This window comes from Agelaius tricolor, unplaced genomic scaffold, assembly GCF_023055355.1.
Source record: "Agelaius tricolor isolate 1412-34295 unplaced genomic scaffold, bAgeTri1.0.p SCAF_192, whole genome shotgun sequence".
NCBI classification, from domain to species: domain Eukaryota; kingdom Metazoa; phylum Chordata; class Aves; order Passeriformes; family Icteridae; genus Agelaius; species Agelaius tricolor.
In genome coordinates this window covers 17,699-45,245 of record NW_027269452.1, presented here as the reverse complement: position 1 = coordinate 45,245, position 27,547 = coordinate 17,699, and the positions used below count along the sequence as shown (strand labels likewise).

At 53.2% G+C, this 27,547-nt stretch overlaps 3 protein-coding genes across 4 annotated transcripts in view; 1 reads left to right on the top strand and 2 right to left on the bottom strand.

The window, feature by feature from the left end:
* Positions 1–1,339: 1,339 nt before the first annotated feature.
* On the bottom strand, positions 1,340–9,925 carry LOC139587183 (kallikrein-6-like). Its single transcript, XM_071421173.1, has 5 exons — positions 8,856–9,925; positions 6,327–6,492; positions 3,277–3,530; positions 2,618–2,757; positions 1,340–1,501 (listed from the first exon to the last, which is right to left on the bottom strand). The coding sequence occupies exons 1-5, from the start codon at positions 8,890–8,892 to the stop codon at positions 1,340–1,342; spliced, it is 759 nt and encodes a 252-aa protein (XP_071277274.1). The 5' UTR covers positions 8,893–9,925.
* Positions 8,219–27,547, top strand: part of LOC139587181 (hormone-sensitive lipase-like) — a 34,421-nt gene continuing 15,092 nt past the window's right edge. Inside the window, exon 1 of one of the 2 annotated variants that reach the window (XM_071421170.1) lies at positions 8,219–8,440. The gene's annotated coding sequence lies outside the window, so the exon portion shown is untranslated. Of the gene's footprint in view, positions 8,441–8,810; positions 8,818–27,547 lie in introns of those variants that run through there. The other variant, XM_071421169.1, reaches the window with a different exon arrangement.
* Positions 9,965–26,046, bottom strand: LOC139587182 (B-cell lymphoma 3 protein-like). Its single transcript, XM_071421172.1, has 9 exons — positions 25,833–26,046; positions 24,620–24,779; positions 21,409–21,517; positions 19,026–19,260; positions 15,966–16,054; positions 15,224–15,301; positions 13,365–13,532; positions 11,557–11,632; positions 9,965–10,338 (listed from the first exon to the last, which is right to left on the bottom strand). The coding sequence occupies exons 1-9, from the start codon at positions 26,044–26,046 to the stop codon at positions 10,121–10,123; spliced, it is 1,347 nt and encodes a 448-aa protein (XP_071277273.1). The 3' UTR covers positions 9,965–10,120.

The window sequence follows — 27,547 nt, the reverse complement described above, 5'->3', positions numbered from 1 at the left end:
CCTCACATTTTTCCTCACTTTTCCCTCCTTTTTTCCCCTCATGTTTCCCGCCATTTTCCCCTCACAATTCCCAACCCTTTTTCCTTCATATTTTCCAACTTTCCCCCTCATAATTCCCTCATTTTCCCCTCACATTTCCCTCATTTTTCCCTTCAAGTTTTCCCTCATTTTCCCCTCATGATTTCCTCACTTTTCCCTCCATTTTTCCCCTCACATTTCTCTTGTTTTTCCCCTCATGATTTCCTCACTTTTCCCTCCATTTTTCCCCTCACGTTTCCCTCCATTTTCCCCCTCACGTTTCCCTCCATTTTTCCCCTCATGATTTCCTCACTTTTCCCTCCATTTTCCCCTCACATTTCCTGCCATTTTCCCCTCATGTTTCCCACCATTTCCCCCTTATTTTTCCCATTTTCCCCACTCATTTTGCTGCCCTTTTTTCCCTTCACGTTTTCCACCTTTCCCCCCTCACATTTACCTCGTTTTTCCCTCTCACATTTTCCTCACTTTTCCCTCCATTTTTCCCCTCATGTTTTCCACCATTTTTCCCTCACAATTCCCAACCCTTTCTCCTCCACCTTTCCCACGTTTTCCCCCTCACGTTTCCCGCCATTTCCCCCTCGTATTTCTCACCTTTTTTCCCTCACTTTTCCTGTCCTTTTCTCCCTCAAAATTCCCATTTTCCCCTCACTTTTCCCACCTTTATTTCCCCTCACATTTCCCGCCTTTTCCCGCCTTTTTTCCTCACTTTTCCTTGAGGGGTTTTTTTTGGGGTCTTGATGTGACAGCCAGGCCGTGCTCCAGGTGAACCCCTCAGGTGTCACAGGTGAAGTCAAAAAACCACACGGGAGTTAAAAGGAGCCCCCCAGGTGTCACAGGTGAGCTCAAGGAGCCCCTCAGGTGTCACAGGTGAGCTCAAGGAGCCCCTCAGGTGTTACAGGTGAGGCCAAGGAGCCCCTCAGGTGTTATAGGTGAGCTCAAGGAGCCCCTCAGGTGTCACAGGTGAGCTCAAGGAGCCCCTCAGGTGTTACAGGTGAGGCCAAGGAGCCTCCCAGGTGCATCCAGGTGCCCCCCAGGTGTTACAAGGAGCTGCCCCAGGTGTGCTCAGGTGACATCCAGGTGCCCCCCAGGTGCCCCCCAGGTGTTGCAGGTGCCCCCAGGTGCCACAGGTGAAGTCAAAAAACCACACAGGTGTTAAAAGGAGCCACTCAGGTGTTACAGGTGAGCTCAAGGAGCCCCCCAGATGCCCCCCAGGTGCCCCCCAGGTGTCCCCAGGTGCACCCAGGTGCCCCCAGGTGCCCCCCAGGTGCGCCCAGGTGCCCTCCAGGTGCGCCCAGGTGCGTCAGTCGCCGCCGTTGGCGCGGATGGTGCGGCGGATCCAGGCGGTGAAGGCGCAGACCCGGCTGTACACACCTGGCTTGCCCTGCTGGCCGCACACCTGCAGCCCCCAGGAGACCACGCCCTGCAGGTACCCATCGCACACCAGCGGGCCCCCGGAGTCACCCTGGGACAGGTGGGACACAGGTGAGACACAGGTGAGACACAGGTGGGACACAGGTGGGACACAGGTGAGACACAGGTGAGACACAGGTGAGACACAGGTGAGACACAGGTGGGACACAGGTGAGACACAGGTGGGACACGGGTGGGACACAGGTGAGACACAGGTGAGACACAGGTGAGACACAGGTGGGACACAGGTGAGACACAGGTGGGACACGGGTGGGACACAGGTGGGACACGGGTGGGACACAGGTGAGACACAGGTGGGACAGGTGGGGCACAGGTGGGACAGGTGAGACACAGGTGGGACAGGTGAGACACAGGTGGGACACGGGTGGGACACAGGTGGGACAGGTGGGACACAGGTGAGACAGGTGAGACACAGGTGGGACACAGGTGAGACACAGGTGAGACACAGGTGGGACACAGGTGAGACACAGGTGGGACACAGGTGAGACACAGGTGGGACACGGGTGGGACACAGGTGGGACAGGTGGGACACAGGTGAGACACAGGTGGGACAGGTGAGACACAGGTGGGACACAGGTGAGACACAGGTGAGACACAGGTGGGACACGGGTGGGACACAGGTGAGACACAGGTGAGGGACAGGTGGGGCACAGGTGGGACAGGTGAGACACAGGTGGGACAGGTGAGACACAGGTGGGACACAGGTGAGACACAGGTGAGACACAGGTGGGACACAGGTGGGACACGGGTGGGACACAGGTGAGACACAGGTGGGACAGGTGGGGCACAGGTGGGACAGGTGAGACACAGGTGGGACAGGTGAGACACAGGTGGGACACGGGTGGGACACAGGTGAGACACAGGTGAGACACAGGTGGGACACAGGTGGGACAGGTGGGACAGGTGAGACAGGTGAGTCCCCCAGGTGTTTCTCATCCATTTCCCCCATCCAGGTGTGTCCCACCCATTCCCCCATACAGGTGAGTCCCCCCAGGTGTCCCCCATTCCCATTCTCCCCATCCAGGTGAGTCCCAGCCCCATTCCCATTCTCCCCATCCAGTGAGTCCCCCCAGGTGTTCCCCAGGTGTGTCCCACTCCCATCCCTCCCATCCAGGTGTGCCCCCCCCACACCTGCCCGCCCGCACACCTGGCAGGAGTCGGTGCTGTCCCCGGCGCGGCCGCCGGCGCAAAGCATGTTGGGAGTGATGGCACCTGGGTACAGGTGAGCGCAGGCGGCGTTGGACCAGGTGAACACCTCCCCGCACTGCAGCACGTCCGGGAACGCACCTGGACAGGTGGGGACAGGTGGGGACAGGTGGGGACAGGTGGGGACAGGTGGGGATGGATGGGACAGGTGAGAGACAGGTGAGTCCCCAGGTGTGTCCCCACCCCTCACCTGTCCCCCAGGTGTGTCCCCCCCTCACCCTCACCTGTCCCCCAGGTGTGTCCCCCCCCCCACCCTCACCTGTCCCCCAGGTGTGTCCTCCCCCCACTCTCACCTGTCCTCCAGGTGAGCCCCCCCCCTCACCCTCACCTGTCCCCCCCCATCCCTCACCTGTCCCCCAGGTGTGTCCCCCCCCCTCACCCTCACCTGTCCCCCAGGTATGTCCCCCCCTCACCCTCACCTGTCCCCCAGGTGTGTCCCCCCCCCATCCCTCACCTGTCCCCCAGGTGTGTCCCCCGCTCACCCTCACCTGTCCCCCCCTCACCCTCACCTGTCCCCCAGGTGTTTCCCCCCTTCACCCTCACCTGTCCCCCAGGTGTGTCCCCCCCCTCACCCTCACCTGTCCCCCAGGTGTGCCTCACCTTGCGGGCTGCGGGTGCTGCCCCAGCCGCTCACCACGCACCTGTCCCCTACCTGGGGGCACCTGCGGGGCAGCGGCGCGGGGCGCACGCGCGGGCTCAGCTGGGCGGGGCCGCTGAGGCGCAGCAGCATGACGTCACTGTCATGGCGGCCGGGCAGGTAGCGCGGGTGCACGAAGGCGCGCGCCCAGGTGAGGCATTGCTCCGCCCCGTCCCGCTCCTTGAGGCTGTGCTCGCCCAGCAGCACGCGCAGGGGGCTGGGGATGGACAGGTGGGGACAGGTGAGTGCACCTGGGGCAGGTGAATACACCTGGGGGTAGGTGAATACACCTGGGGCAGGTAAATGGGGTTTGTAATGGGAGAGGTGAGCACAGGTAAATACACCTGGGGTAGGTGAATACACCTGGGGATAGGTAAAGGTGAGCACAGGTGAATACACCTGGGGATAGGTGAGTGCACCTGGGGTAGGTGAATACACCTGGGGCAGGTGAGTACACCTGGGATAGGTGAGTACACCTGGGGCAGTTAAAGGTGAGCACAGGTGAATACACCTGGGGATAGTGAATACACCTGGGGCAGGTAAATGGGGTTTGTAATGGGAGAGGTGAGCACAGGTGAATACACCCGGGACAGGTAAAGGTGAGCACAGGTGAATACACCTGGGGATAGCTGAATACACCTGGGATAGGTGAGTACACCTGGGGCAGGTGAATGGGGTTTGTAATGGGACAGGTGAGGGACAGGTGAGCCCAGGTGAGGCATTGCTCCGCCCCGTCCCGCTCCTTGAGGCTGTGCTCGCCCAGCAGCACGCGCAGGGGGCTGGGGATGGACAGGTGAGCACAGGTGAGTGCACCTGGGGCAGGTGAGTACACCTGGGGATAGGTGAATACACCTGGGGGTAGGTGAGTGCACCTGGGGCAGGTGAGTACACCTGGGGATAGGTGAATACACCTGGGGGTAGGTGAATGCACCTGGGGCAGGTGAATACACCTGGGATAGGTGAGTACACCTGGGGCAGGTGAGTACACCTGGGATAGGTGAGTGCACCTGGGACAGGTACAGGTGAGTACACCTGGGGCAGGTGAATACACCTGGGATAGGTGAATGCACCTGGGGCAGGTGAATACACCTGGGGATAGGTGAGTGCACCTGGGGCAGGTGAGTGCACCTGGGATAGGTGAGTACACCTGGGAGAGGTGAGTGCACCTGGGGCAGGTGAGTGCACCTGGGGATAGGTGAATACACCTGGGGATAGGTGAGTACACCTGGGAGAGGTGAATACACCTGGGGCAGGTAAAGGTGGGGACAGGTGAGTGCACCTGGGGCAGGTGAGTGCACCTGGGGGTAGGTGAGTACACCTGGGGCAGGTAAAGGTGAGCACAGGTGAATACACCTGGGGCAGGTAAAGGTGGGGACAGGTGAGTGCACCTGGGATAGGTGAGTACACCTGGGGATAGGTGAATACACCTGGGGATAGGTGAATACACCTGGGGTAGGTGAATACACCTGGGAGAGGTAAAGGTGAGCACAGGTGAGCACAGGTGTGGTTTTATCCCCTTCAGGTGTATCCCCAGGTGTGCTCAGGTGTGTTTCCATCCCCCTCAGGTGTATCCCAGCTGTCCCCAGGTGTCCCCAGCCGTGCCCAGGTGTGTTTCCATCCCCCCCAGCCATGTCCCCAGCTGTGCCCAGCTGTGCCCAGCTGTGTTTCCATCCCACTCAGGTGTATCCCAGCTGTCCCCAGCTGTCCCCAGCCGTGTCCCCAGGTGTCCCAGGTGTCCCCAGGTGTGTTTCCATCCTCAGGTGTCCCCAGCCATCCCCAGCCATGTCCCCAGGTGTGTCCCCAGGTGTGTTTCCATCCCCAGGTGTCCCCAGCCGTTCCCAGCCATCCCCAGGTGTGTCCCAGGTGTGTCCCCAGCTGTCCCCAGCCATGTCCCCAGGTGTCCCAGGTGTGTTTCCATCCCCAGCCATCCCCAGGTGTGTCCCCAGGTGTGTTTCCATCCCCAGCCGTGTCCCCAGGTGTGTCCCCAGCTGTCCCCAGCCATGTCCCCAGGTGTCCCAGGTGTGTTTCCATCCCCAGCCATCCCCAGGTGTGTCCCCAGGTGTGTTTCCATCCCCAGCCGTGTCCCCAGCCGTTCCCAGCCATCCCCAGCCATCCCCAGCCGTGTCCCAGGTGTGTCCCCAGCCATCCCCAGGTGTGTCCCCAGGTGTGTTTCTATCCCGAGCCGTGTCCCCAGGTGTCCTCAGCCACCCCCAGCCATCCCCAGGTGTCTCCCAGCCGTCCCCAGCCGTCCCTGGTGTCCCAGGTCTGCCCAGGTCTGCCCAGGTGTGTCCCCAGCCGTGTCCCCATGTGTCCCCAGGTGTGTCCCAGCCGTGTCCCAGCCGTGTCCCCAGGTGTGTTTCCATCCTCAGCCGTGTCCCCAGCCATGTCCCCAGGTGTGTTTCTATCCCCCTCAGGTGTATCCCAACTGTCCCATGTGTCCCCAGCCGTGTCCCCAGCCATCCCCAGCCGTTCCCATGTGTCCCCAGGTGTCCCAGGTGTGTTTCCATCCCCAGCCGTGTCCCCAGGTGTGTCCCCAGGTGTCCCCAGGTGTGTCCCCAGGTGTCCCCCCAGATGTCCCCAGCCGTGTCCCAGCCGTGTCCCAGCCGTGTCCCCAGGTGTGTTTCCATCCCCAGCCGTGTCCCAGCCATCCCCAGGTGTCCCCATGTGTCCCCAGGTGTCCCCAGGTGTGTCCCAGCCATGTCCCCAGGTGTCCCCATGTGTTCCCAGGTGTGTCCCCAGGTGTCCCCAGGTGTGTCCCCAGCCATCCCCAGGTGTCCCCAGGTGTGTCCCAGCCATGTCCCCAGGTGTCCCCATGTGTCCCCAGCCATCCCCAGGTGTCCCCATGTGTCCCCATGTGTCCCCAGGTGTGTCCCCAGCCATCCCCAGCTGTCCCCAGGTGTCCCCAGGTGTGTCCCCAGCCATCCCCAGGTGTCCCCAGGTGTGTCCCAGCCATGTCCCCAGGTGTCCCCAGGTGTCCCCATGTGTCCCCAGGTGTGTCCCCAGGTGCGCTCACCTGTCCGTGTGGCAGTGGGCGGCGGTCAGGACCCACCTGCGGCCGATCAGGACCCCCCCGCAGTGGATGGCGCCCCCCGGCTGCAGCAGCAGCGCCTGGTACGGGTGGCGCCGCCGCTCGCACCTGGCCCCGCCCACGATGCGGTTCTCGTCCGCCCCCGCGGCCGCTGCCGACCAGTATAAACCAGTAAAAACCAGTTAGGACCAGTATAAACCAGTAAAAACCAGTTAGGACCAGTATAAACCAGTATAAACCAGTTAGAACCAGTATAAACCAGTTAGAACCAGTTAGAACCGGTACGGACCAGTATAAACCAGTACAAACCAGTATGGACCAGTACAAACCAGTTAGGACCAGTACAAACCAGTTAGGACCAGTACAGACCAGTATAAACCAGTACAAACCAGTTAGGACCAGTTAGAACCAGTACAAACCAGTATAAACCAGTATGGACCAGTTAGGACCAGTAGAAACCAGTTAGAACCGGTACGGACCAGTTAGAATCAGTACGGACCAGTTAGAACCAGTAAAAACCAGTTAGGACCAGTATGGACCAGTAGAAACCAGTTAGAAGCAGTAAAAACCAGTTAGGACCAGTAAAAACCCGTTAGAACCAGTACGGACCAGTTAGAACTGGTGAGGACAGGTAGGGACCAGTTAGAACCAGTACGGACCAGTTAGGACCAGTTAGGACCAGTTAGAACCGGTACGGACCAGTAAAAACCAGTATAAACCAGTTAGAACCAGTACGGACCAGTATAAACCAGTAGGGATCAGTTAGGAGCAGTATAAACCAGTTAGGACCAGTACGGACCAGTATAAACCAGTAGAAATTGGTAGAGACCAGTTTGGAGCGGTCATATCCCAGTACCCCCAGTTCTCGTCCGCCCCCGCGGCCGCTGCCGACCAGCACGGACCAGTATGGACCAGTATGGACCAGTACGGACCAGTTAGGACCAGTATGGACCAGTACGGACCAGTATGGACCAGTACGGACCAGTATAAACCAATAGAAATCGGTAGAAACCAGTCTGGACCAGTTTGGACCAGTGGTCTCCCAGTTCATCCCAGTTCATCCCAGTTCATCCCAAAGGGTCTCCCCAGTTCTCGTCCGCCCCCGCGGCCACTGCCAACCAGTATAAACCAGTTAGGACCAGTATCAACCAGTTAGAACCAGTACGAACCAGTTAGAACCAGTAAAAACCAGTTAGGACCAGTACAGACCAGTTAGAACCAGTAAAGACCAGTAGAAACCAGTTAAAACCAGTACGAACCAATCTGGACCAGTATAAACCAGTATGGACCAGTGTAGACTGGTGGTCTCCCAGTCCCTCCCAGTTCCCTCCCAGTTCATCCCAGTCCATCCCAGTTCCCTCCCAGTCCATCCCAGTCCCTCCCAGTCCCTCCCAGTTCATCCCAGTCCCTCCCAGTTCATCCCAGTCCCTCCCAGTTCATCCCAGTCCCTCCCAGTCCCTCCCAGTTCATCCCAGTCCCTCCCAGTCCCTCCCAGTCCCTCCCAGTCCATCCCAGTTCATCCCAGTTCATCCCAGTTCATCCCAGTCCCTCCCAGTCCATCCCAGTTCATCCCAGTTTGCTCCCAGTGCCCTCTCACTTCCCACCCACTCCCTCCCAGTTCATCCCAGTCCCTCCCAGTGCCCCCAGTTCACCCTCCCAGTACAAACCAGTTCACCCAGTCGATGCCTCCCACTCATCCCAGTCCCTCCCAGTTCCTCCCAGTCCCTCCCAGTTCCCTCCCAGTGTCCCCAGTTCACCCCTGGCTCCATCCCAGTATGGCCCAGTTCATCCCAGTTCACTCCCAGTTCACTCCCAGTTCACCCCAGTGCTCCCAGTTCCTCCCAGTTCATTCCCAGTTCCTCCCAGTTCATCCCAGTGCTCCCAGTTCATTCCCAGTTCCTCCCAGTTCATCCCAGTGCTCCCAGTTCATCCCAGTTCATTCCCAGTTCATCCCAGTTCATCCCAGTCCATCCCAGTTCATTCCCAGTTCCTCCCAGTTCATCCCAGTCCATCCCAGTTCATTCCCAGTTCCTCCCAGTTCATTCCCAGTTCACTCCCAGTCCCCCCCAGTCTCTCCCAGTCCCCCCCAGTCCAAACCAGTCCAAACCAGTATAAACCAGTGGCCAGCAGCCCCCTCCCAGCGCCCCCCAGTACAAACCAGTATAAACCAGTACAAACCAGTACAAACCAGTACAAACCAGTGACCAGCAGCAGCAATGGCAGCGCCCTCCCAGTGCCCCCCGGTCCCTCCCAGTATAAACCAGTATAAACCAGTATAAACCAGTGCCCCCCAGTCCCTGCCAGTCCCTCCCAGTCCAAACCAGTATAAACCAGTACAAACCAGTACAAACCAGTGCCCCCCGGTCCCTCCCAGTACAAACCAGTACAAACCAGTGGCCAGCAGCCCCCTCCCAGTCCCTCCCAGTCCCTCCCAGTTTGCTCCCAGTTTGCTCCCAGCGCCCCCCAGTCCCTCCCAGTCCAAACCAGTATAAACCAGTATAAACCAGTACGAACCAGTGGCCAGCAGCAGCAGCGGCAGCAGCCGCTCCATCGGGAGGAGGAGGAGGGCGAGGAAGGAGCCGAGGCCTTTAAATCCCAGTTCAGACCAGTTCAAACCAGTTCAGCCCAGTGCCCAGCCCAGCTCCCCTCCCAGTCCATCCCAGTCCCTCCCAGTCCATCCCAGTCCATCCCAGTTCATCCCAGTCCCTCCCAGTCCATCCCAGTCCCTCCCAGTCCATCCCAGTTCATCCCAGTCCCTCCCAGTTCAGCCCAGTCCCTCCCAGTTCAGCCCAGTTCATCCCAGTCCCTCCCAGTTCAGCCCAGTTCAGCCCAGTCCCTCCCAGTTCAGCCCAGTTTCCCCTTCTGGGGCCTCCCAGTCCCTCCCAGTTCAGCCCAGTCCATCCCAGTTCAGCCCAGTCCCTCCCAGTTTCCCCTTCTGGGGCCTCCCAGTTCATCCCAGTCCTTCCCAGTCTCTCCCAGTCCCTCCCAGTTCAGCCCAGTTCACTCCCAGTCCATCCCAGTCCCTCCCAGTTCAGCCCAGTTCACTCCCAGTGCTCCCAGTCCCTCCCAGTTCAGCCCAGTTCAACCCAGTGCTCTTAAGTGGCTTTTCCAGTCCCTCCCAGTCCCTCCCAGTTCATCCCAGTCCCTCCCAGTTTCCCCTTCTGGGGCCTCCCAGTTCATCCCAGTCCCTCCCAGTTCATCCCAGTCCCTCCCAGTTCAGCCCAGTTCATCCCAGTGCTCTTAAGTGGCTTTTCCAGTTCCTCCCAGTCCCTCCCAGTCCCTCCCAGTGCCCATCCCAGTTTAGCCCAGAGCCTTTTCCAGTTCCTCCCAGTCCCTCCCAGTATAAACCAGTAACCCCAAATCCCCTTTTTACCCATCCCAGTTCCCCCCCAATCCCTCCCAGTTTATCCCAGTAACCCCAACCCCCAAACCAGTATAAACCAGTAAACTCCAGTCCCTCCCAGTTCCCTCCCAGTTCATCCCAGTTCAATCCCAGTTCATCCCAGTTCCCTCCCAGTTCAGCCCAGTTTGAGTCCCGATGTCATCCCAGTAACTCCCAGTTCCCTCCCAGTTTATCCCAGTCCCTCCCAGTTTATCCCAGTCCCTCCCAGTTAATTTCCCCCATTTTTATTTTATTTTTATTTTATTTTTAAAAATTTTTAATTCTTATTTTTATTTTATTTTTATTTTTTAATTTTTATTTTTATTTTATTTTTATTTTATTTTATTTTAATTTTTTTATTTTATTTTATTTTATTTTATTTTATTTTTATTTCTATTTATTCTCCGTTAATGCTGCTCTGCCCCCGCCCCTCGCGTGGGCGGAGCCTCTGATGCCCAAAGGGGCGGGGCCTCCCCGTCGCCGCCTCCTCTGATTGGTCCCTGCTCTGCTGCTGGGCGGGGCCTCCCTGCGGGCCCATCAATCCGCCGGGAAGCCCCGCCCCTTCCACCCGATTGGCTGCGGATGCGGAAGTGGGCGGGGCTTCTGCGGCGGCGCCTGCAAAGGGAGCGGGGCCAAAATTGGGGATTTTTTTTCCGGCCGGGAGCCCCAAAATTGGGGAATTTTCGGCTCTTGGGGCCCCAAAATCCACCCGGGACCCCCCAGAATTTGGGAATTCCCACCCAGGACTCCCAAAAAACTCCCCAGGACCCCAAAATTTGGGATTTTCCCCTCAAAATTTGGAAATTTTCACTCAGGACCCGCCCACAAAATCCCCCCCCCCCAGGGACCCCAAAGTTTTGGAATTTTCCCCCAGGATCCCCCAAAATTTGGGAATTTCCCCCCCAGGACCCCCCCAAAACCCCTCAGGGACCCCCCAAAATTTGGGAATTTCCCACCCAGGACCCCCCAAAATCCGGGAATTTGCCCTCGAAATTTGGGAATTCCCACCCAAGACCCCCCAAAAACCCCTCAGGATCCCAAAATCTGGGAATTTTCCCCCTCAAATTTGGGAATTTTGCCCCCAAAATTTGGGAATTTCCCCCCCAGGACCCCCCCAAAAATCTCCCCCCAGGGCCCCCAAAGTTTTGGAATTCTCCCCCCAGGAACCCCCAAAATTCGGGAATTTCCCCTCAAAATTTGGGAATTTCCCCCCTTCCCCCCCTCCAGAGACCCCAAAATTTGGGGAATTTTCCCCCGAAATTTGGGAATTCCCACCCAAGACCCCCCCAAATCCCCCCAGGACCCCAAAATTTGGGAATTTCCCCTCCCAAAATTTGGGAATTTCCCACCCAGGACCCCCCAAAATTTGGGAATTTCCCCCCTTCCCCCCCCCCCAGAGACCCCAAAATTCGGGGAATTTTCCCCCGAAATTTGGGAATTCCCACCCAGGAACCCCCAAAATTTGGGAATTTCCCCCCCAAAATTTGGGAATTCCCACCCAGGACCCCCCAAAAACCCCTCAGGGACCCCAAAATTTGGGAATTTTCCCCCCAAAATTTGGGCATTTTCCCCCCAAAATTTGGGAATTTTGCCCCTTAAAATTTGGGCATTTTCCCCCCAAAATTTGGGAATTTTCCCCCTCAAATTTGGGCATTTTCCCCCTCAAATTTGGGAATTTTCCCCCCAAAATTTGGGGCATTTTCCCCCTCAAAATTTGGGAATTTTCCCCCTCAAAATTGGGCATTTTCCCCCCAAAATTTGAGAATTTTCCCCCCAAAATTTGGGAATTTCCCCCCCAGGACCCCCCAGGACCCCCCCAAATTTGGGGCTCACCGTGGGGGGGGTCCCGGGGGGATTTTGGGGGGTCCTGGGGGGGTCTCGAGGCTTTTCCCCTCAGGATGTCGATCACCTGACGGGGGAGGGGCGGAGACACCAAAATCCACAAAATTCAACCCAAAATCCGACCCAAAATCCCCCAAAAATCCCCCCCCCCCAAAATCTGACCCAAAATTCCCCAAATTTAACCGAAATTACAAAAAATTTAACCCAAAATTTGACCCCAAATCCTCAAAATTTGAACCCCAAAACCTCCCAAAGCCGACAAATTTAACCCAGGATCTGACCCAAAATATCCAAAATTTGACCCAAAATCCTGAAAATCTTCCCAAAATCCAACCCCAAATCCCCCAAAATCCTCAAAATTTAAACCAAAAGCACCAAAATCTTCAACATTTAACCCAAAACCGAAAAAAAATCCTCAAAATTTAACCCAAATCCTGAAAATCCCCCCAAAATTTAACCTAAAATCCACCAAATTTAACCCAAAATCCAACCCCAAATCTGACCCAAAATCCCCCCAAAATTCTCAAATCCCGACCTCAAAATCCCCCAAAAATCACAAAAAATTCACTTTAAATCCCATTTAAACTCCTAAAACCTCCCCAAATTTATTCAAATTTATTCAAATTTATTCAAATTTATTTCAAGTTTCCCACCTGCCCCAGACTCACCTGCGGCTGCAGCTTTGGGACACAAAATCCCCCAAAAATTCCAAATAAATCCCCCAAAAATTGAAAATAAATCCCAAAAAATTCACTTTAAACGCCCCAAATCCCCCAACTTTATTCCAAATTAATTCCGATTTTTTCCCATTTTTTCCCGATTTATTCCCAATTTTCCCCAATTTTTTCCTGATTTTTCCAATTTATTCCCGATTTTTTTCCCAATTTATTCCGATTTTTTCCCAATTTTTTCCCGATTTATTCCCAATTATTCCCATTTTTTCCCCAATTTTTCCCCAATTTGTTCCCAATTTTTTCCCGATTTTTCCCCATTTTTCCCCATTTTTTTCCCGATTTTCCCCCGATCTTTTCCCAATTTTTTCCTATTTTTTTCCTGATTTATTCCCGATTTATTCCCAATTATTCCCATTTGTTTCCCCAATTTTCCCCCGATTTATTCCCAATTTTTTCCCGATATATTCCCAATTTATTCCCAATATTTTCCCAATTTTTCCCCAATTTTTTCCCAATTTTTTCCCGATGTTTTCCCCATTTTTTCCCATCTCCCACCTGGGTGCTGACGGCCACGGCGGCCGCGGTGTCGTTGTGGAGGCTCCTGAGGCCAAATCCCCCAAAAATCCCCCAAAATTCCCCCCAAAAAATCACCCAAAAATAAAAAAAAATCCCCAAAAAATAATTTAAAAAATCCCATTTAAATGCCCAAAAGCACCTAAAAATCTCCCAAATTCATTCCAAATTTATTCCAAATTTCCCACCTGCCCCAGACTCACCTGAGCACTCACAGCCTCAGCTTTGGGACACAAAATCCCCCAAAAATTCCAAATAAATCCCCAAAAAAATTCACTTTAAACCCCCAAAATCCCCCAAATCGATTCTGATTTTTTCCCGATTTTTTCCCAATTTATTCCCAATTATTCCCATTTTTTTTCCAATTTCCTCCCAATTTTTTCCCAATTTATTCCAATTTTTTCCCCAATTTTTCCCCAATTTTTTCCCGATTTTTTCCCAATTTTTCCCGATTTTTTCCCAATTTTTTCCCCATTTTTCCCCAATTTTTTCCCGTTTTTTTCCCAACTTTTTCCCCATTTTTTGCCCGATTTTTCCCCCATTTTTTCCCACCTGGGCGCTGACGGCCACGGCGGCCGCGGTGTCGTTGTGGAGGTTCCTGAGGCCGCAGTCGGCGCCGCAGCGCAGGAGCAGCCGCAGCAGCCGCAGCAAACCCCGGCCCGCGGCCGCGTGCAGGGCGGTGCAGCCCGCGTAGGACTGGGCATTGACACAGGCACCGTGCTGGGAAATCCAGAAATTCAAATTAAAACTAAAAATCCCCATCAAATTCCTCAAAATCGGCCCAAAAATCCCCATCAAATTCCCCAAAATCAGCCCAAAAATCCCCATCAAATTCCTCAAAATCGGCCCAAAAATCCCCATAAAAATCCCTGAAAAATCACCCCGAAAATCCCATAAAATTCCCCAAAAATCCCATAAAAATCCCTGAAAAATCGGCCCAAAAATCCCCATTAAAATCCCCAAAATCGGCCCCAAAATGCCCCCAGGCGGTGCAGCCCGCGTAGGACTGGGCGTTGACACAGGCACCGTGCTGGGAAATCCAGAAATTCAAATTAAAAAAATTTAAAACCCAAAAATTCCCCAAAAATCAGCCCAAAAATCCCCATTCAAATCTCCAAAATCGGCCCAAAAATGCCCCAAAATGCCCCCAGGCGGTGCAGCCCGCGTAGGACTGGGCGTTCACACAGGCACCGTGCTAAAAAATATAAAAATTCAAATTAAAACTAAAAATCCCCATCAAATTCCTCAAAATCGGCCCAAAAATGCCATAAATATCCCTGAAAAATCACCCAGAAAAATCCCCATAAAAATCCCACAAAATCACCCCAAAAGTCACCCCAAAAATCCCCATCAAAATCCCCCAAATCAACCCAAAAATCCCTGAAAAATCCCCCCAAAAATCCCCATCAAATTCCCCAAAATCGGCCCAAAAATCCCCACAAAAATCCCTGAAAAATCAGCCCAAAAATCCCATCAAAATCCCCAAAAAATCCCCCAAAAATCAGCCCAAAAATCCCATCAAAATCCCCCAAATCAACCGAAACATCCTCATAAAAATCCCTGAAAAATCACCCCAAAAATCCCAGAAAAATCCCCAAAAATCAGCCCAAAAATCCCCATCAAATTCCTCAAAATCGGCCAAAAAATCCCCATCAAAATGCCCCAAATCAGCCCAAAAATCCCAGAAAAATTCCCTCCAAAACACCCGAAAAATCCCAGAAAAATCCCCAAAAAATCCCTCAAAAAATCACCCTAAAAATCCCATAAAATTCCCCATAAAATTCCCCAAAAATCCCATAAAATTACCCAAAAATCACCCCAAAAATCCCAGAAAAATCCCTGAAAAATCACCCCAAAAATCCCCATCAAAATCCCCAAATCAGCCCCAAAATGCCATAAAAATCCCGCAAAATCACCCCAAAAAATCCCATAAAATAACCAAAAATCACCCCAAAATTCCCATAAAAATCCCTGAAAAATGACCCCCAAAATCCCATCAAATTCCCCAAAATTGCCCCAAAAATCCCCATCAAAATCCCCAAAATCGACCCAAAAATGCCCCAAATGCCCCCGGGCGGTGCAGCCCATGTAGGACTGGGCGTTGACACAGGCACCGTGCTGGGAAATATAGAAATTCAAATAAAAAATAAATAAAACCCAAATTCCCCAAAAATCAGCCCGAAAATCCCCATTAAAATCTCCAAAATCCCATAAAATTCTCACCAAAATCCCATCAAAATCCCATTAAAAATCAAATTAAAACCCCCAAAATCCTCCAAAATCCCCCTAAAATCCCTCCCAAAACTCCCCCAAATTACCCAAAACTCCCCCAAATTTTCCCAAATCCCCAAATTTCCCCAAATTTCCCCAAATTTGCCCAAAATTCCCCAAATTTGCCCCAATTTCCTCACCTGCAGCAGGAGCTCGGCCATTTCCAGGCTGTCGTTCTCCACCGCGTGCAGCAGCGGCGAGCGCCCGCTCTTGATGTCCTGAAACGGCCCCAAAATTCCCAAAATTCCCCAAATTTCCCCCAAATTTCCCCCAATTTCCCCCAAATTTCCCCCAAATTTCCCCCAATTTCCCCACATTTTCACGAATTTTCCCAAATTTCCCCAAATTTCCCACAAATTTCCCCAAATTTTCCCCAAATTTCCACCAAATTTTCCCATTTTTGGCCAAATTTTCCCAAATTTCTCCAAATTTTCCCCCAATTTCCCCACATTATCCCAAATTTTCCTGAATTTCCCCAAATTTTCCCAAATTTCTCCAAATTTTCCCCCAATTTCCCCACATTATCCCAAATTTTCCTGAATTTCCCCAAATTTTCCCAAGTTTCCCCAAATTTTCCGAAATTTCCCCAATTTTCCCCAATTTTCCCCCAATTTCCCCAAATTTTCACAAATTTTCCCAAATTTCCCCCAAATTTCCCTGAATTTTCCCGAATTTTCACCAAATTTTCCCATTTTTGGCCATTTTTCCCCAAATTTCCCCCAAATTTTCCCAAATTTCTCCAAATTTTCCCCAAATTTCCCCCAAATTTCCCCCAAATTTCCCCCCAATTCCCCCAAATTTCCCCAATTTCCCCCAAATTTCCCCAAATTGTCCCAAATTCCCCCAATTTCCCCAATTTTGGGTGTTTTTCCCCATCCTCACCCCCGCGTCGACGTCGGCGCCGTGCTGCAGCAGCAGGAGGACGCTGTCACGGGAGCGCGAGGCCACGGCCACGTGCAGGGGGGTCAGGCCTGGCCACAGGGGGGAAAGGGACCCCAAAAAATCACCCAAAATTCCTCAGAACACCCCAAAATATCCCCCCAAAATATCCCCCAAAATTCCTGAGAATTACCCAAAAAATTCCCAAAAAATCCCCCAAAAAATCCCCCAAAATTCCTCAGAACACCCCCGAAAATTCCTGAGAACACCCCCAAAATATCCCCCAAAAATTCCTCAAGACAGCCCCAAAAAGTCACCCAAAATTCCTGAGAACACCCCCAAAATTCCTGAGAATCCCCCCAAAAAATCCCCCAAAAAAATCCCCCAAAAATCCCCCAAAATTCCTCAGAACACCCCCAAAAAATCCCCCAAAAATTCCCCCAAAATATCCCCCAAAAATTCCTCAGAACATCCCCCAAAATATCCCCCAAAATTCCTGAGAATCCCCCCCAAAATTCCTCAGAATACCCCCAAAAAATCACCCAAAATATCCCCAAAAATTCCTCAGAATACCCCCAAAATATCCCCCAAAATATCCCCCAAAATTCCTCAGAACACCCCCAAAAAATCACCCAAAATATCCCCAAAATATCCCCCAAAATTCCTCAGAACAGCCCCAAAAATTCCTGAGAATTCCCCAAAAAATTCCCCAAAAAAAAACCCAAAAAATCCCCCAAAAAATCCCCAAAAATTCCCCCAAAATTCCTCAGAACAGCCCCAAAAAATCACCCAAAAATTCCTCAGAACAGCCCCAAAAATCCCCAAAAAAATCCCCAAAATATCCCCCAAAATTCCTCAGAACAGCCCCAAAAAATCACCCAAAATATCCCAAAAAATTCCCCAAAATATCCCCCAAAATTCCTCAGAACACCCCCAAAAATTCCTGAGAATCCCCCCAAAAATCCCCCCAAAATTCCCCCAAAATACCCCCAAAAAATCACCCAAAATTCCTGAGAACACCCCCAAAATATCCCCCAAAATATCCCCCAAAGTTCCTCAGAACACCCCCAAAAATTCCTGAGAACCCCCCAAAAAATTCCCAAAAAAATCCCAAAAAAAATCCCCAAAAAATCCCCCAAAAATTCCCCAAAATTACTGAAAATTTCCGGAAAATTTCTCCAAAAATTCCCCCAAAATTCCTGAGAACCCACCCAAAATATCACCCAAAATATCCCCAAAATATCCCCCAAAATTCCTCAGAACAGCCCCAAAAAATCACCCAAAATTTCCTAAAAATTCTCCAAAATTCCTCAGAACACCCCAAAAAATCCCCCAAAAAATCCCCCAAAAAATCCCCAAAAATTCCTCAGAACACCCCCAAAAATTCCTGAGAATCCCCCCAAAAATCCCCCAAAAAAACCCCCCAAAAAATCCCCCCAAATTCCCCCAAAATTCCTCAGAACAGCCCCAAAAAATTCCCCCAAAATTCCTGAGAACCCCCCCAAAAATTCCCCAAAAAATTCCCAAAAAAATCCCAAAAAATTCCCCAAAATTCCCCAAAATTCCTGAGAACCCCCCAAAAAATACCCAAAAAATATCCCCCAAAAATTCCTCAGAACACCCCCAAAATATCCCCCAAAATTCCTCAGAACAGCCCCAAAAAATCACCCAAAATATCCCCAAAAAATTCCCCAAAATTCCTGAGAACCCCCCCAAAAAATCCCCCAAAAAATCCCCAAAAGATCCCCAAAAATTCCCCCAAAAATTCCTGAGAATTTTTTCCCATTTTCCCCCAATTTTTTCCCATTTCCCCCAATTTTCCCCCAAATTTCCCCCAATTTTTCCCTCCAAATTTCCCCAAATTTTCCCCAATCTTCCCCCAATTTTTCCCTCAAATTTCCGCCAATTTCCCCCCAAATTTCCCCCCATTTCCCCCCAATTTTCCCCCAAATTTCCCCCAATTTTCCCCCCAAATTTCCCCCAAATTTCCCCCAAATTTCCCCCAATTTTCCCCCAATTTTCCCCCCATTTCCCCCCCAATTTTCCCCCATTTCCCCCCCCTGATTTTCCCCCGATTTTTTCCCATTTCCCCCCAAATTTCCCCCATTTTTTCCCGAAATTTCCCCCAGATTTTTCCCATTTTTTCCCCAAATTTCCCCCCAGATTTCCCCCCCAATTTCCCCAATTTTTCCCCGTTTCCCACCCTCATAATCTCGGGCCTGCAGGTCCAGGGGGGCCCAAATTTCCCCCAATTTTCCCCCAATTTTCCCCCCAATTTTTCCCCATTTTTTCCCCAAATTTCCCCCCAATTTTCCCCCCAAATTCCCCCCAATTTTTCCCCCATTTCCCCTCCAAATTTCCCCCAATCTTTTCCCAAATTTCCCCCCATTTTCCCCCCAATTTTTCCCAAATTCCCCCAATTTTCCCCCAATTTCCCACCCTCATAATCTCGGGCCTGCAGGTCCAGGGGGGCCCAAATTTCCCCCAATTTTCCCCCAAATTTCCCCCAATTTTCCCCCAAATTCTCCCCAATTTTCCCCAAAATTTTCCCCAAATTCCCCCCAATTTCTCACCCTCATAATTTCAGGCCTGCAGGTCCAGGGGGCCCAAATTTCCCCCCAATTTTTCCCAATTTTCCCCCCAATTTTCCCCCCAAATTTCCCCCAAATTTCCCCAAATTCCCCCAATTTCCCACCCTCATAATCTCGGGCCTGCAGGTCCAGGGGGGCCCAAATTTCCCCCCATTTTCCCCCAAACTTTCCCCAATTTTTCCCCCAATTTTCCCCCAAATTTCCCCCAATTTTCCCCCAATTTTCCCCCCAAATTTCCCCCCATTTTCCCCCCAAATTTCCCCCAAATTTTCCCAATTTTTCCCCATTTCCCACCCTCATAATCTCGGGCCTGCAGGTCCAGGGGGGGCCCAATTTTCCCCAGTTTTCCCTCAAATTTCCCCCAAATTTTTCCCATTTCCCACCCAAATTTCCCCCACTTTTTCCCCACATTTTCCCCCCAAATTCCCCCCAATTTTTCCCAAATTTCCCCAATTTTCCCCCAATTTCCCACCCTCATAATCTCGGGCCTGCAGGTCCAGCGCGGCCCCCCCGGGGCTCCTCAGGAGCTCGCGCAGGACGCGGGGGCGTGGCCCGGCCGTGGCCCCGCCCCCCGGCAGGTGGGAGCCGCAGGCCAGGTGGGCGCAGGTGCGGCCCAGGCGGTCCGGGCACATCGGGGACGCCCCGTGCGCCACCAGGAGGCGCACGAGAGACACCTGGCCCGTGATCACCGCCAGGTGCAGCGGGGTCTGAGGGGACAATGGGGACAGTGGGGACATTGGGGACATTGGGGACAATGGGGACATTGGGGACATTGGGGACATTGGGGACAATGGGGACATTGGGGACATTGGGGACATTGGGGACATCGGGGACATTGGGGACAGTGGGGACACCTGGCCCGTGATCACCGCCAGGTGCAGCGGGGTCTGAGGGGACATTGGGGACAGTGGGGACATTGGGGACATTGGGGACACCTGGCCCGTGATCACCGCCAGGTGCAGCGGGGTCTGAGGGGACATTGGGGACATTGGGGACATTGGGGACACTGGGGACACCTGGCCCGTGATCACCGCCAGGTGCAGCGGGGTCTGTGAGGGGACAATGGGGACATTGGGGACATTGGGGACATTGGGGGGGTTGGGGACAATGGGGGGATTGGGGACATTGGGGACACCTGGCCCGTGATCACCGCCAGGTGCAGCGGGGTCTGAGGGGACATTGGGGACATTGGGGACACTGGGGACATTGGGGACACCTGGCCCGTGATCACCGCCAGGTGCAGCAGGGTCTGAGGGGACATTGGGGACAGTGGGGACATTGGGGACATTGGGGACAGTGGGGACATTGGGGATATTGGGGACAGTGGGGACACCTGGCCCGTGATCACCGCCAGGTGCAGCGGGGTCTGTGAGGGGACATTGGGGACATTGGGGACATTGGGGACATTGGGGACAGTGGGGACATTGGGGACATTGGGGACAGTGGGGACATTGGGGACAGTGGGGACACCTGGCCCGTGATCACCGCCAGGTGCAGCGGGGTCTGAGGGGACATTGGGGACATTGGGGACATTGGGGGGGTTGGGGACAATGGGGGGATTGGGGACATTGGGGACACCTGGCCCGTGATCACCGCCAGGTGCAGCGGGGTCTGAGGGGACACAGGGGACATTGGGGACACTGGGGACATTGGGGACACCTGGCCCGTGATCACTGCCAGGTGCAGCGGGGTCTGAGGGGACATTGGGGACAATGGGGATATTGGGGATATTGGGGACATTGGGGACACCTGGCCCGTGATCACCGCCAGGTGCAGCGGGGTCTGGGAGGGGACACAGGGGACATTGGGGACATTGGGGACATTGGGGACACTGGGGACATTGGGGACAGGTGACACAGGGGACATCAGGGACATCGGGGACATTGGGGACACAGGTGACACAGGTTAGGGACACCTTGGGACAGTGATGGGATGGGGCCGAGTTGTGCTCAGGGTGGGACAAAGGGACAGGGCCCAGTGACCCCCCCCAATGTCCCCAATGTCCCCTCAATGTCCCCAATGTCCCCAATGTCCCCCCAATGTCCCCAATGTCCCCTTCATGTCCCCTACCCCCAATGTCCCCAAATCCCCTCAATGTCCCCAATGTCCCCAAGTGTCCCCAAAGTGTCCCCAACCCCCCCAATGTCCCCATTGTCCCCATTGTCCCCAAATCCCCTCAATGTCCCCATTGTCCCCAATGTCCCCAAAGTGTCCCCAATGTCCCCCAAGTGTCCCCAATCCAATTTCCCCCCATTTTTCCCCATTTTCCCCCCATTTTTCCCCAATCCCCTTCATGTCCCCTAAGTGTCCCCAAACCCCCAAATGTCCCAAATGTCCCCAATGTCCCAAATGTCCCCAACCCCCCCAGTGTCCCCAATGTCCCCAAAGTGTCCCCAATCCAATTCCCCCCACTTTTCCCCATTTCCCCCCCATTTTTCCCCAATCCCCTTCATGTCCCCAAAGTGTCCCCAATCCCCCAAATGTCCCCAATGTCCCCAATCCAATTTCCCCCCATTTTTCCCCATTTTCCCCCCAATCCCCAAAGTGTCCCCAAAGTGTCCCCAACCCCCCCAATGTCCCCAACGTCCCCAGTGTCCCCAATGTCCCCAACGTCCCCAGTGTCCCCATTGTCCCCAGTGTCCCCAGGTGTCCCCAAGTGTCCCCAATCCAATTTCCCCCCATTTTTCCCCATTTCCCCCCATTTTTCCCCAATCCCCTTCATGTCCCCTAAGTGTCCCCAAACCCCCAAATGTCCCAAATGTCCCCAATGTCCCCACTGTCCCCATTGTCCCCAGGTGTTCCCAAGTGTCCCCAGGTGTTCCCAAGTGTCCCCAATGTCCCCAGTGTCCCCTCACCTGTCTCAGGTGGTTGTAGACGTCCAGGTCGCGCCCCCCCCGCAGGAACAGCGCCACCAACCTGCGGGCGACGGCCACCGCGCCCTGGGCCACCGCGATGTGCAGGGGCCTGGGGACACCGAGGGGACAGTGGGGACATTGGGGGGGTTGGGGGCATTGGGGACATTTGGGGGCAATGGGGACAATGGGGACATTGGGGGGGTTGGGGACATTGGGGACAATGGGGACATTGGGGACATTGGGGACATTGAGGGGATTGGGGGGTTGGGGGGATTGGGGACATTGGGGACAATGGGGGGAATGGGGACATTGGGGACATCGGGGGGATTGGGGGGACACTGGGGGCATTGAGGGGACATTGGGGGCAGTGGGGACATTGGGGACATTTGGGGGCATTGGGGACAATGGGGGCAATGGGGACAATGGGGGGGTTTGGGACATTGGGGACAATGAGGGGACATTGGGGACAGTGGGGGGGTTGGGGGCAATGGGGACATTTGGGGACGTTGGGGACATTGGGGACATTGAGGGGATTGGGGACATTTGGGGACATTTGGGGACATTGGGGACAATGGGGACATTTGGGGACATTGGGGACAATGGGGACATTGGGGACATTGGGGACAATGGGGACAATGGGGGGGTTTGGGACATTGGGGACAATGAGGGGACATTGGGGACACTGGGGACAATGGGGGAACATTGAGGGCATTTGGGACAATGGGGACATTGGGGACATTGGGGGGGTTGGGGACATTGGGGGACATTGGGGACATTGGGGGGGTTGGGGACATTTGGGGACATTTGGGGACATTGGGGACATTGAGGGGACAATGAGGGGACATTGAGGACATTGGGGACATTGGGGGGGTATTGGGGACATTGAGCGAAAATGGGGAAAATTGGGAAAAAATTGGATTGGGGACATTGGGAACATTGGGGACAATGAGGGGACAATGAGGGGACAATGAGGGGACATTGGGGGCATTGGGGACAATGAGGGGAAAAATGGAGGAAAATTGGGGAAAAATGGGACTGGGGACATTGGGGACATTGAGGGGATTGGGGACATTGGGGACATTTTAGGGACATTTCGGGGACATCAGGAAGAAATAGAGGAAAAATTGGGGAAACTTTGGGACATTTGGGGACACTGGGGGGCCCCAAATGTGCCCAAAATGTCCCCAAATGTCCCTGGGGGCTCCCAAATTTGGGACCTTTGGGGACATTTTGGGGACATTTGGGGACTTTTGGGGACTTTGGGGACCCCCACAGGGATATTTGGGGATATTTTGGGACATTTTAGGACATTTGGGGACATCTGGGGACATTTTGGGGGCATTTTAGGACATTTTGGGGGCATCTTAGGACATTTGGAGACTTTTGGGGTCCAAATATCCTCAAAAAGTCCCCAAAATGTCCCCAAAAAGTCCCCAAATGTCCCCAAAACCGCGGGGAAAGGGGGGGGGGGGGGGGGAATGGGAGGCGCCGTTCCCGCCCCTCCCCCCGCGCTGTTCCCGTAAGGGGGCGTGGCCTCGCCCCGATGACGTCACCGCCCAGCCCGGGGGATTCCCCGCGGGGTGGGGGAGGGGCCGCGCGGGGATTCCCACGGGCCCGAGGGCGTCCCCGGGGGGGGGGAGGGGGGGAAGGGGAAATTTGGGGACATTTGGAGGAAATTTGGGGACATTTTAAGGAAATTTGGGGACATTTTGAGGAAATTTGGGGACATTTGGAGGAAATTTGGGGACATTTTGGGACATTTGGAGGAAATTTGGGGACATTTTGAGGAAATTTGGGGACATTTCGGGACATTTTGGGGACATTTTAGGACATTTCGGGGACATTTTGAGGAAATTTGGGGACATTTTGGTATATTTGGGTACATTTGGGGACATTTTGAGGAAATTTTGAGGAAATTTGGAGACATTTGGGGACATTTGGGGACATTTTGAGGAAATTTGGGGACATTTGAGGAAATTTGGGGACATTTTGGGGACATTTGGGGACATTTTTGGTGGAATCCCAAAGGGGGGGGGTGGGGATTCCCAGGGGGGAATTTTGGGGTCCCCTGAAGGATTTTGGGGGAATTTTGGGGATTTTTTGGGGTTTCCCGGGTGATTTTTGGGGTCCCCTGAGGGATTTTGGGGATTTTTTGGGGGTTTCCTGGGTGGATTTGGAGATTTTTGGGGTTCCCAGGGGATTTTTGGGGGATTTTTGGGGTTTCCCGGGTGATTTTTGGGGTTCCCAGGGGATTTTTGGGGGATTTTTGGGGTTTCCTGGGTGATTTTTGGGGTTTCCCGGGTGATTTTTTTGGGGTTTCCTGGGTGATTTTTTCTTTTTAATTTTTGGGATTTTTTGGGGGTTTCCCAGCTGGATTTTGGGGGGGGATTTTGCGATTTTTAGGGTCCCCAGTTGGATTTTTGGGGGCATTTTGGGATTTTTGGGGTCCCCAGGTGATTGTTGGGTTTTCTTGGATGATTTTTGGGATTTTTGGGGGTTCCCAGCTGGATTTTTTGGGGATTTTTGGGCTTTTCCAGGTGGATTTTTTTTGGAATTTTGGGATTTTTGGGGTTTCCCAGGTGGATTTTGGGTGGATTCAGGGATTTTTGGGGTGGATTTTGGGGATTTTTGGGGTGGATTTTGGCATTTTTGGGGTTTCCCAGGTGGATTTTGGGTGGAGTCGGGGATTTTTGGGGTGGATTTTTGGATTTTTGGGGTTTCCCAGGCAGATTTTATTTTGATTTTTGGCTGTTCCCCAGGTGGATTTTTGGGTGGATTTGGGGATTTTTGGGGTGAATTTTTGGGGTTTCCCAGTTGGATTTTTGGGTGGATTCGGGGATTTTTGGGGTGGATTTTGGGGATTTTTGGGGTGGATTTTTGGATTTTTGGGGTTTCCCAGGCGGATTTTTTTGATTTTTGGGGTGGATTTGGGGATTTTTGGGGTGGAGTTTTGGGGTTTCCCAGTTGGATTTTTGGGTGGATTCGGGGATTTTTGGGGTGGATTTTGGCATTTTTGGGGTTTCCCAGGTGGATTTTGGCATTTTTGGGGTTTCCCAGGCGGTTTTTTTTTGATTTTTTGGGTGGATTTTGGCATTTTTGGGGTGGATTTTGGCATTTTTGGGGTTTCCCAGGTGGATTTTTTTGATTTTTTGGGTGGATTTTGGCATTTTTGGGGTGGATTTTGGCATTTTCGGGTCCCCTCCCCACTCACGTGTCCCCGTCCTCGTCCTGCCGGGTGGCGGCGGCGATGGCGGCGGCCAAGGGGGGCTCGGGGGGGACCCCAAAATTTGGGGAGCCCAAAAGGGGCGGGGCGGGAACCCCCGAAATTCCCGCGGCCCCCAAAAACGGCGGCGGAGGCTCCGCCCTCGAACCTGGAAGGGGAAAAATTGGGGAAAAATTGGGAAAAAAATTGGAAAAAATTGGGGGAAAAACTGGAGAAATTGGGGAAAAATTGGGGAAAAAAGTGGGGGAAATTTGGAGGAAAATTAGGGAAAAATTGGGGAAAAATTGAGGGGAAAATTTGGAGACAATTGGGGGAAAATTGGGGGGAAAAAAAGTGAGGGACATTTGGAGGAAAATTAGGGAAAAATTGGGAAAAAAGTGGGGAAAAAGTGGGGAAAAAGTTGGAAAATTTGAAGGAAAATTGGGGAAAAAATGGGGGAAAAGTGGGAAAAATTTTGAGGAAAATTGGGAGGAAAAGTGGGAAAAAAATGGGAAAAAATGGGGAAAATGAGGAAAAATTGGAGAAAATTGGGGGGAAAATTTGGGGGAAAATTGGGAAAAAAAGTGGGGGGAAAAGTTGGGAAAAATTGTGGGAAAAGTGGGGAAAATTTTGAGGAAAATTGGGGAAAAATGGGAGAAAATTGGGAGAGAATAGAGGGAAAAGTGGGGGAAAAGTGGGGAAAATTTGGAATAAAGTGAGAAAACATTGGGAAAATTTGGGAGAAAAATTGGGAAAAAAATGGCAAAAAATTGGGGAAAAATAGGAAAAAAGTGGGAGGAAATTGGGGGAAAAGTGGGAAAATTTTGGAGGAAAAATTGAGAAAAAAGTGGGGGAAATTGGGAAATTTTGATGGGAAAACTGTAAAAATTGGGAAAAATAGGGAAAAATAGGGGGAAAATTGGGGAATTTTTTGGGAAAAATTGAGAAAAAAGTGGGGGGAAAAATGGGAAAAAATGAGGGGAAAGGAGGGAAAAAAGTGGAGGAAAAATGGGAAAAGAATGAGGAGAAAGTGGGAAAAAAGTGGAGGAAAAATTGAGGATAAAATGGGGGGAAACAGGGAAAAAAGTGGGGAAAAATTGGAGGAAAATTTTGGAGAAATTGAGGGAAAATTGGGGGAAAAGTGGAGAAAATAGGGAAAAACCTGGGAAAAAAAATGGGAATAAAGCGGGGGAAAATTGAAAATTTGGGGGTGGGGTCTCACCTGTGCAGGTCCCGATTTTGGGGGGCGGCCGAATGGGAGCGGGGTCCCCCAAAATTCGGGGGTCTCCTCCTCCCCCCCCGCCCCCCAAAACCGAGCGGCGCTTCCGGAGCGGCAGCGAAGTTTCGGGGGTGGGGGAGGGGCGGCGTTTTTGGGGGGCTTTGGGGGGATTCGGGGTCCGGCGCGTGCGCAGATCCACGGGCAGCTCCTCGGCCATCGGGGGGTCCCGCAGATTTTTGGGGGGACCCCCCCCCCCCCAAAAAAAAAAATGAATTTCGGGCCCCGGCGGAGTCGCCGCGGGAGCGGAAGCGAGCGGGGAATCCCCAAATGAGGGGGGTGGGGTCGTTTTGGCCACGCCCATTTCCCCACTGGCCACGCCTACTTCGTGGAGACCACGCCCAGTCGTCTATGGGAACGCCCCTTGAGGGGTTGGCCACGCCCATCGAGTGTTCAGGCCACGCCCGTTGAGGGGAGAGCGAGAATTTGGGGAATTGGCGGGGAAAAAAAAATGGGAATTTGGCGGGAAATTTGGGGGATTGATGGGGAAAAAAAGGCGAAAATTGGGAAAAATTCATTGAAAAAGATCAAAAATTGGAGCTGGGAACAGCCCTGGGGACATTTTGGGGACTTGGGGACAACCTGAGGATCATTTAGGGACGCTGGGATGGCCCTGGGGACACTGGGAGGGACACGAGGACATTATTGGGGACATTGGGAACACCCCTGGGGACACTGGGACGGAGTTGGGGACACTGGGATGGCCTTGGGGACACTTGGAGGACCCCAGGAGGGACGTGGGGACACTCCCGGGGACATGGGGACACACCTGAGGACAGTTTGGGGACATGGGGACACCCCTGGGGACACTGGGACAGAGCTGGGGACACTGGTTTGGCCTTCGGGAGAGAGCTGGGGACACTGGGACGGACATGGGGACATTTTGAGGACTTGGGGACACTCTTGGAGACACTGGGACAACCCAGGGGTGGCCTTGGGGACGCTTTGGGGACCTAGAGAGAACCTGGGGACATCCCTGGGGACACTTTTGGGACACTGGGACACCCTTAGGGACACTTTGAGGACACTTTGGGGACACCAGGACGGCCTTGAGGACACCAGGACACCCCAGACCATCACCGAAAACAAATTGGGGACATCTGGGGACGTTTGCTCCCATTTTGGTTCATTTTGGTCATTTTGCTCCATTTTGGGGCATTTTTAGGCTAATTTTGAGAGGCTCGCGGCGATTTTTGGGATTTAGGAGCAGTTTGGGGTCAGTTCCGCGCGATTTTGGGGCATTTTTGTGGCGTTTTTTGTCATTTTTGGGACATTTTGGCGACGTTTTTGGGCTCGGTTTTGAAGCCTTGTAGGCCGCGTTGCCATGGCGACGCGCCAGCGATTCTCTCATCTGATTGGTCAATTCGTACCACGTGAGCGGGGAATCCCCGCGCTCTGATTGGTCGCACGGAGTCACCCTTGCGGAAAAGGAGAGCGCTGATTGGTCGCTGCCGGGTCACGTGTGCGGAAGTGGCGGGGCAGGGGAGCCACAGGTGGGAGCGCCCCGGGGGGACCCCAAAATTTGGGGGGAGGGGCCCCAAAATTTGGGGTGGGGGAGGGGAAAGAGGCCGGGGGGGGAGGGGAGGGGAGGGGAGGGAGAGGGGGTAGGGGGAGGAAAGGGAAAAAATTGCCCCAAAATTGGCGAAAATTTGGTAAAAATC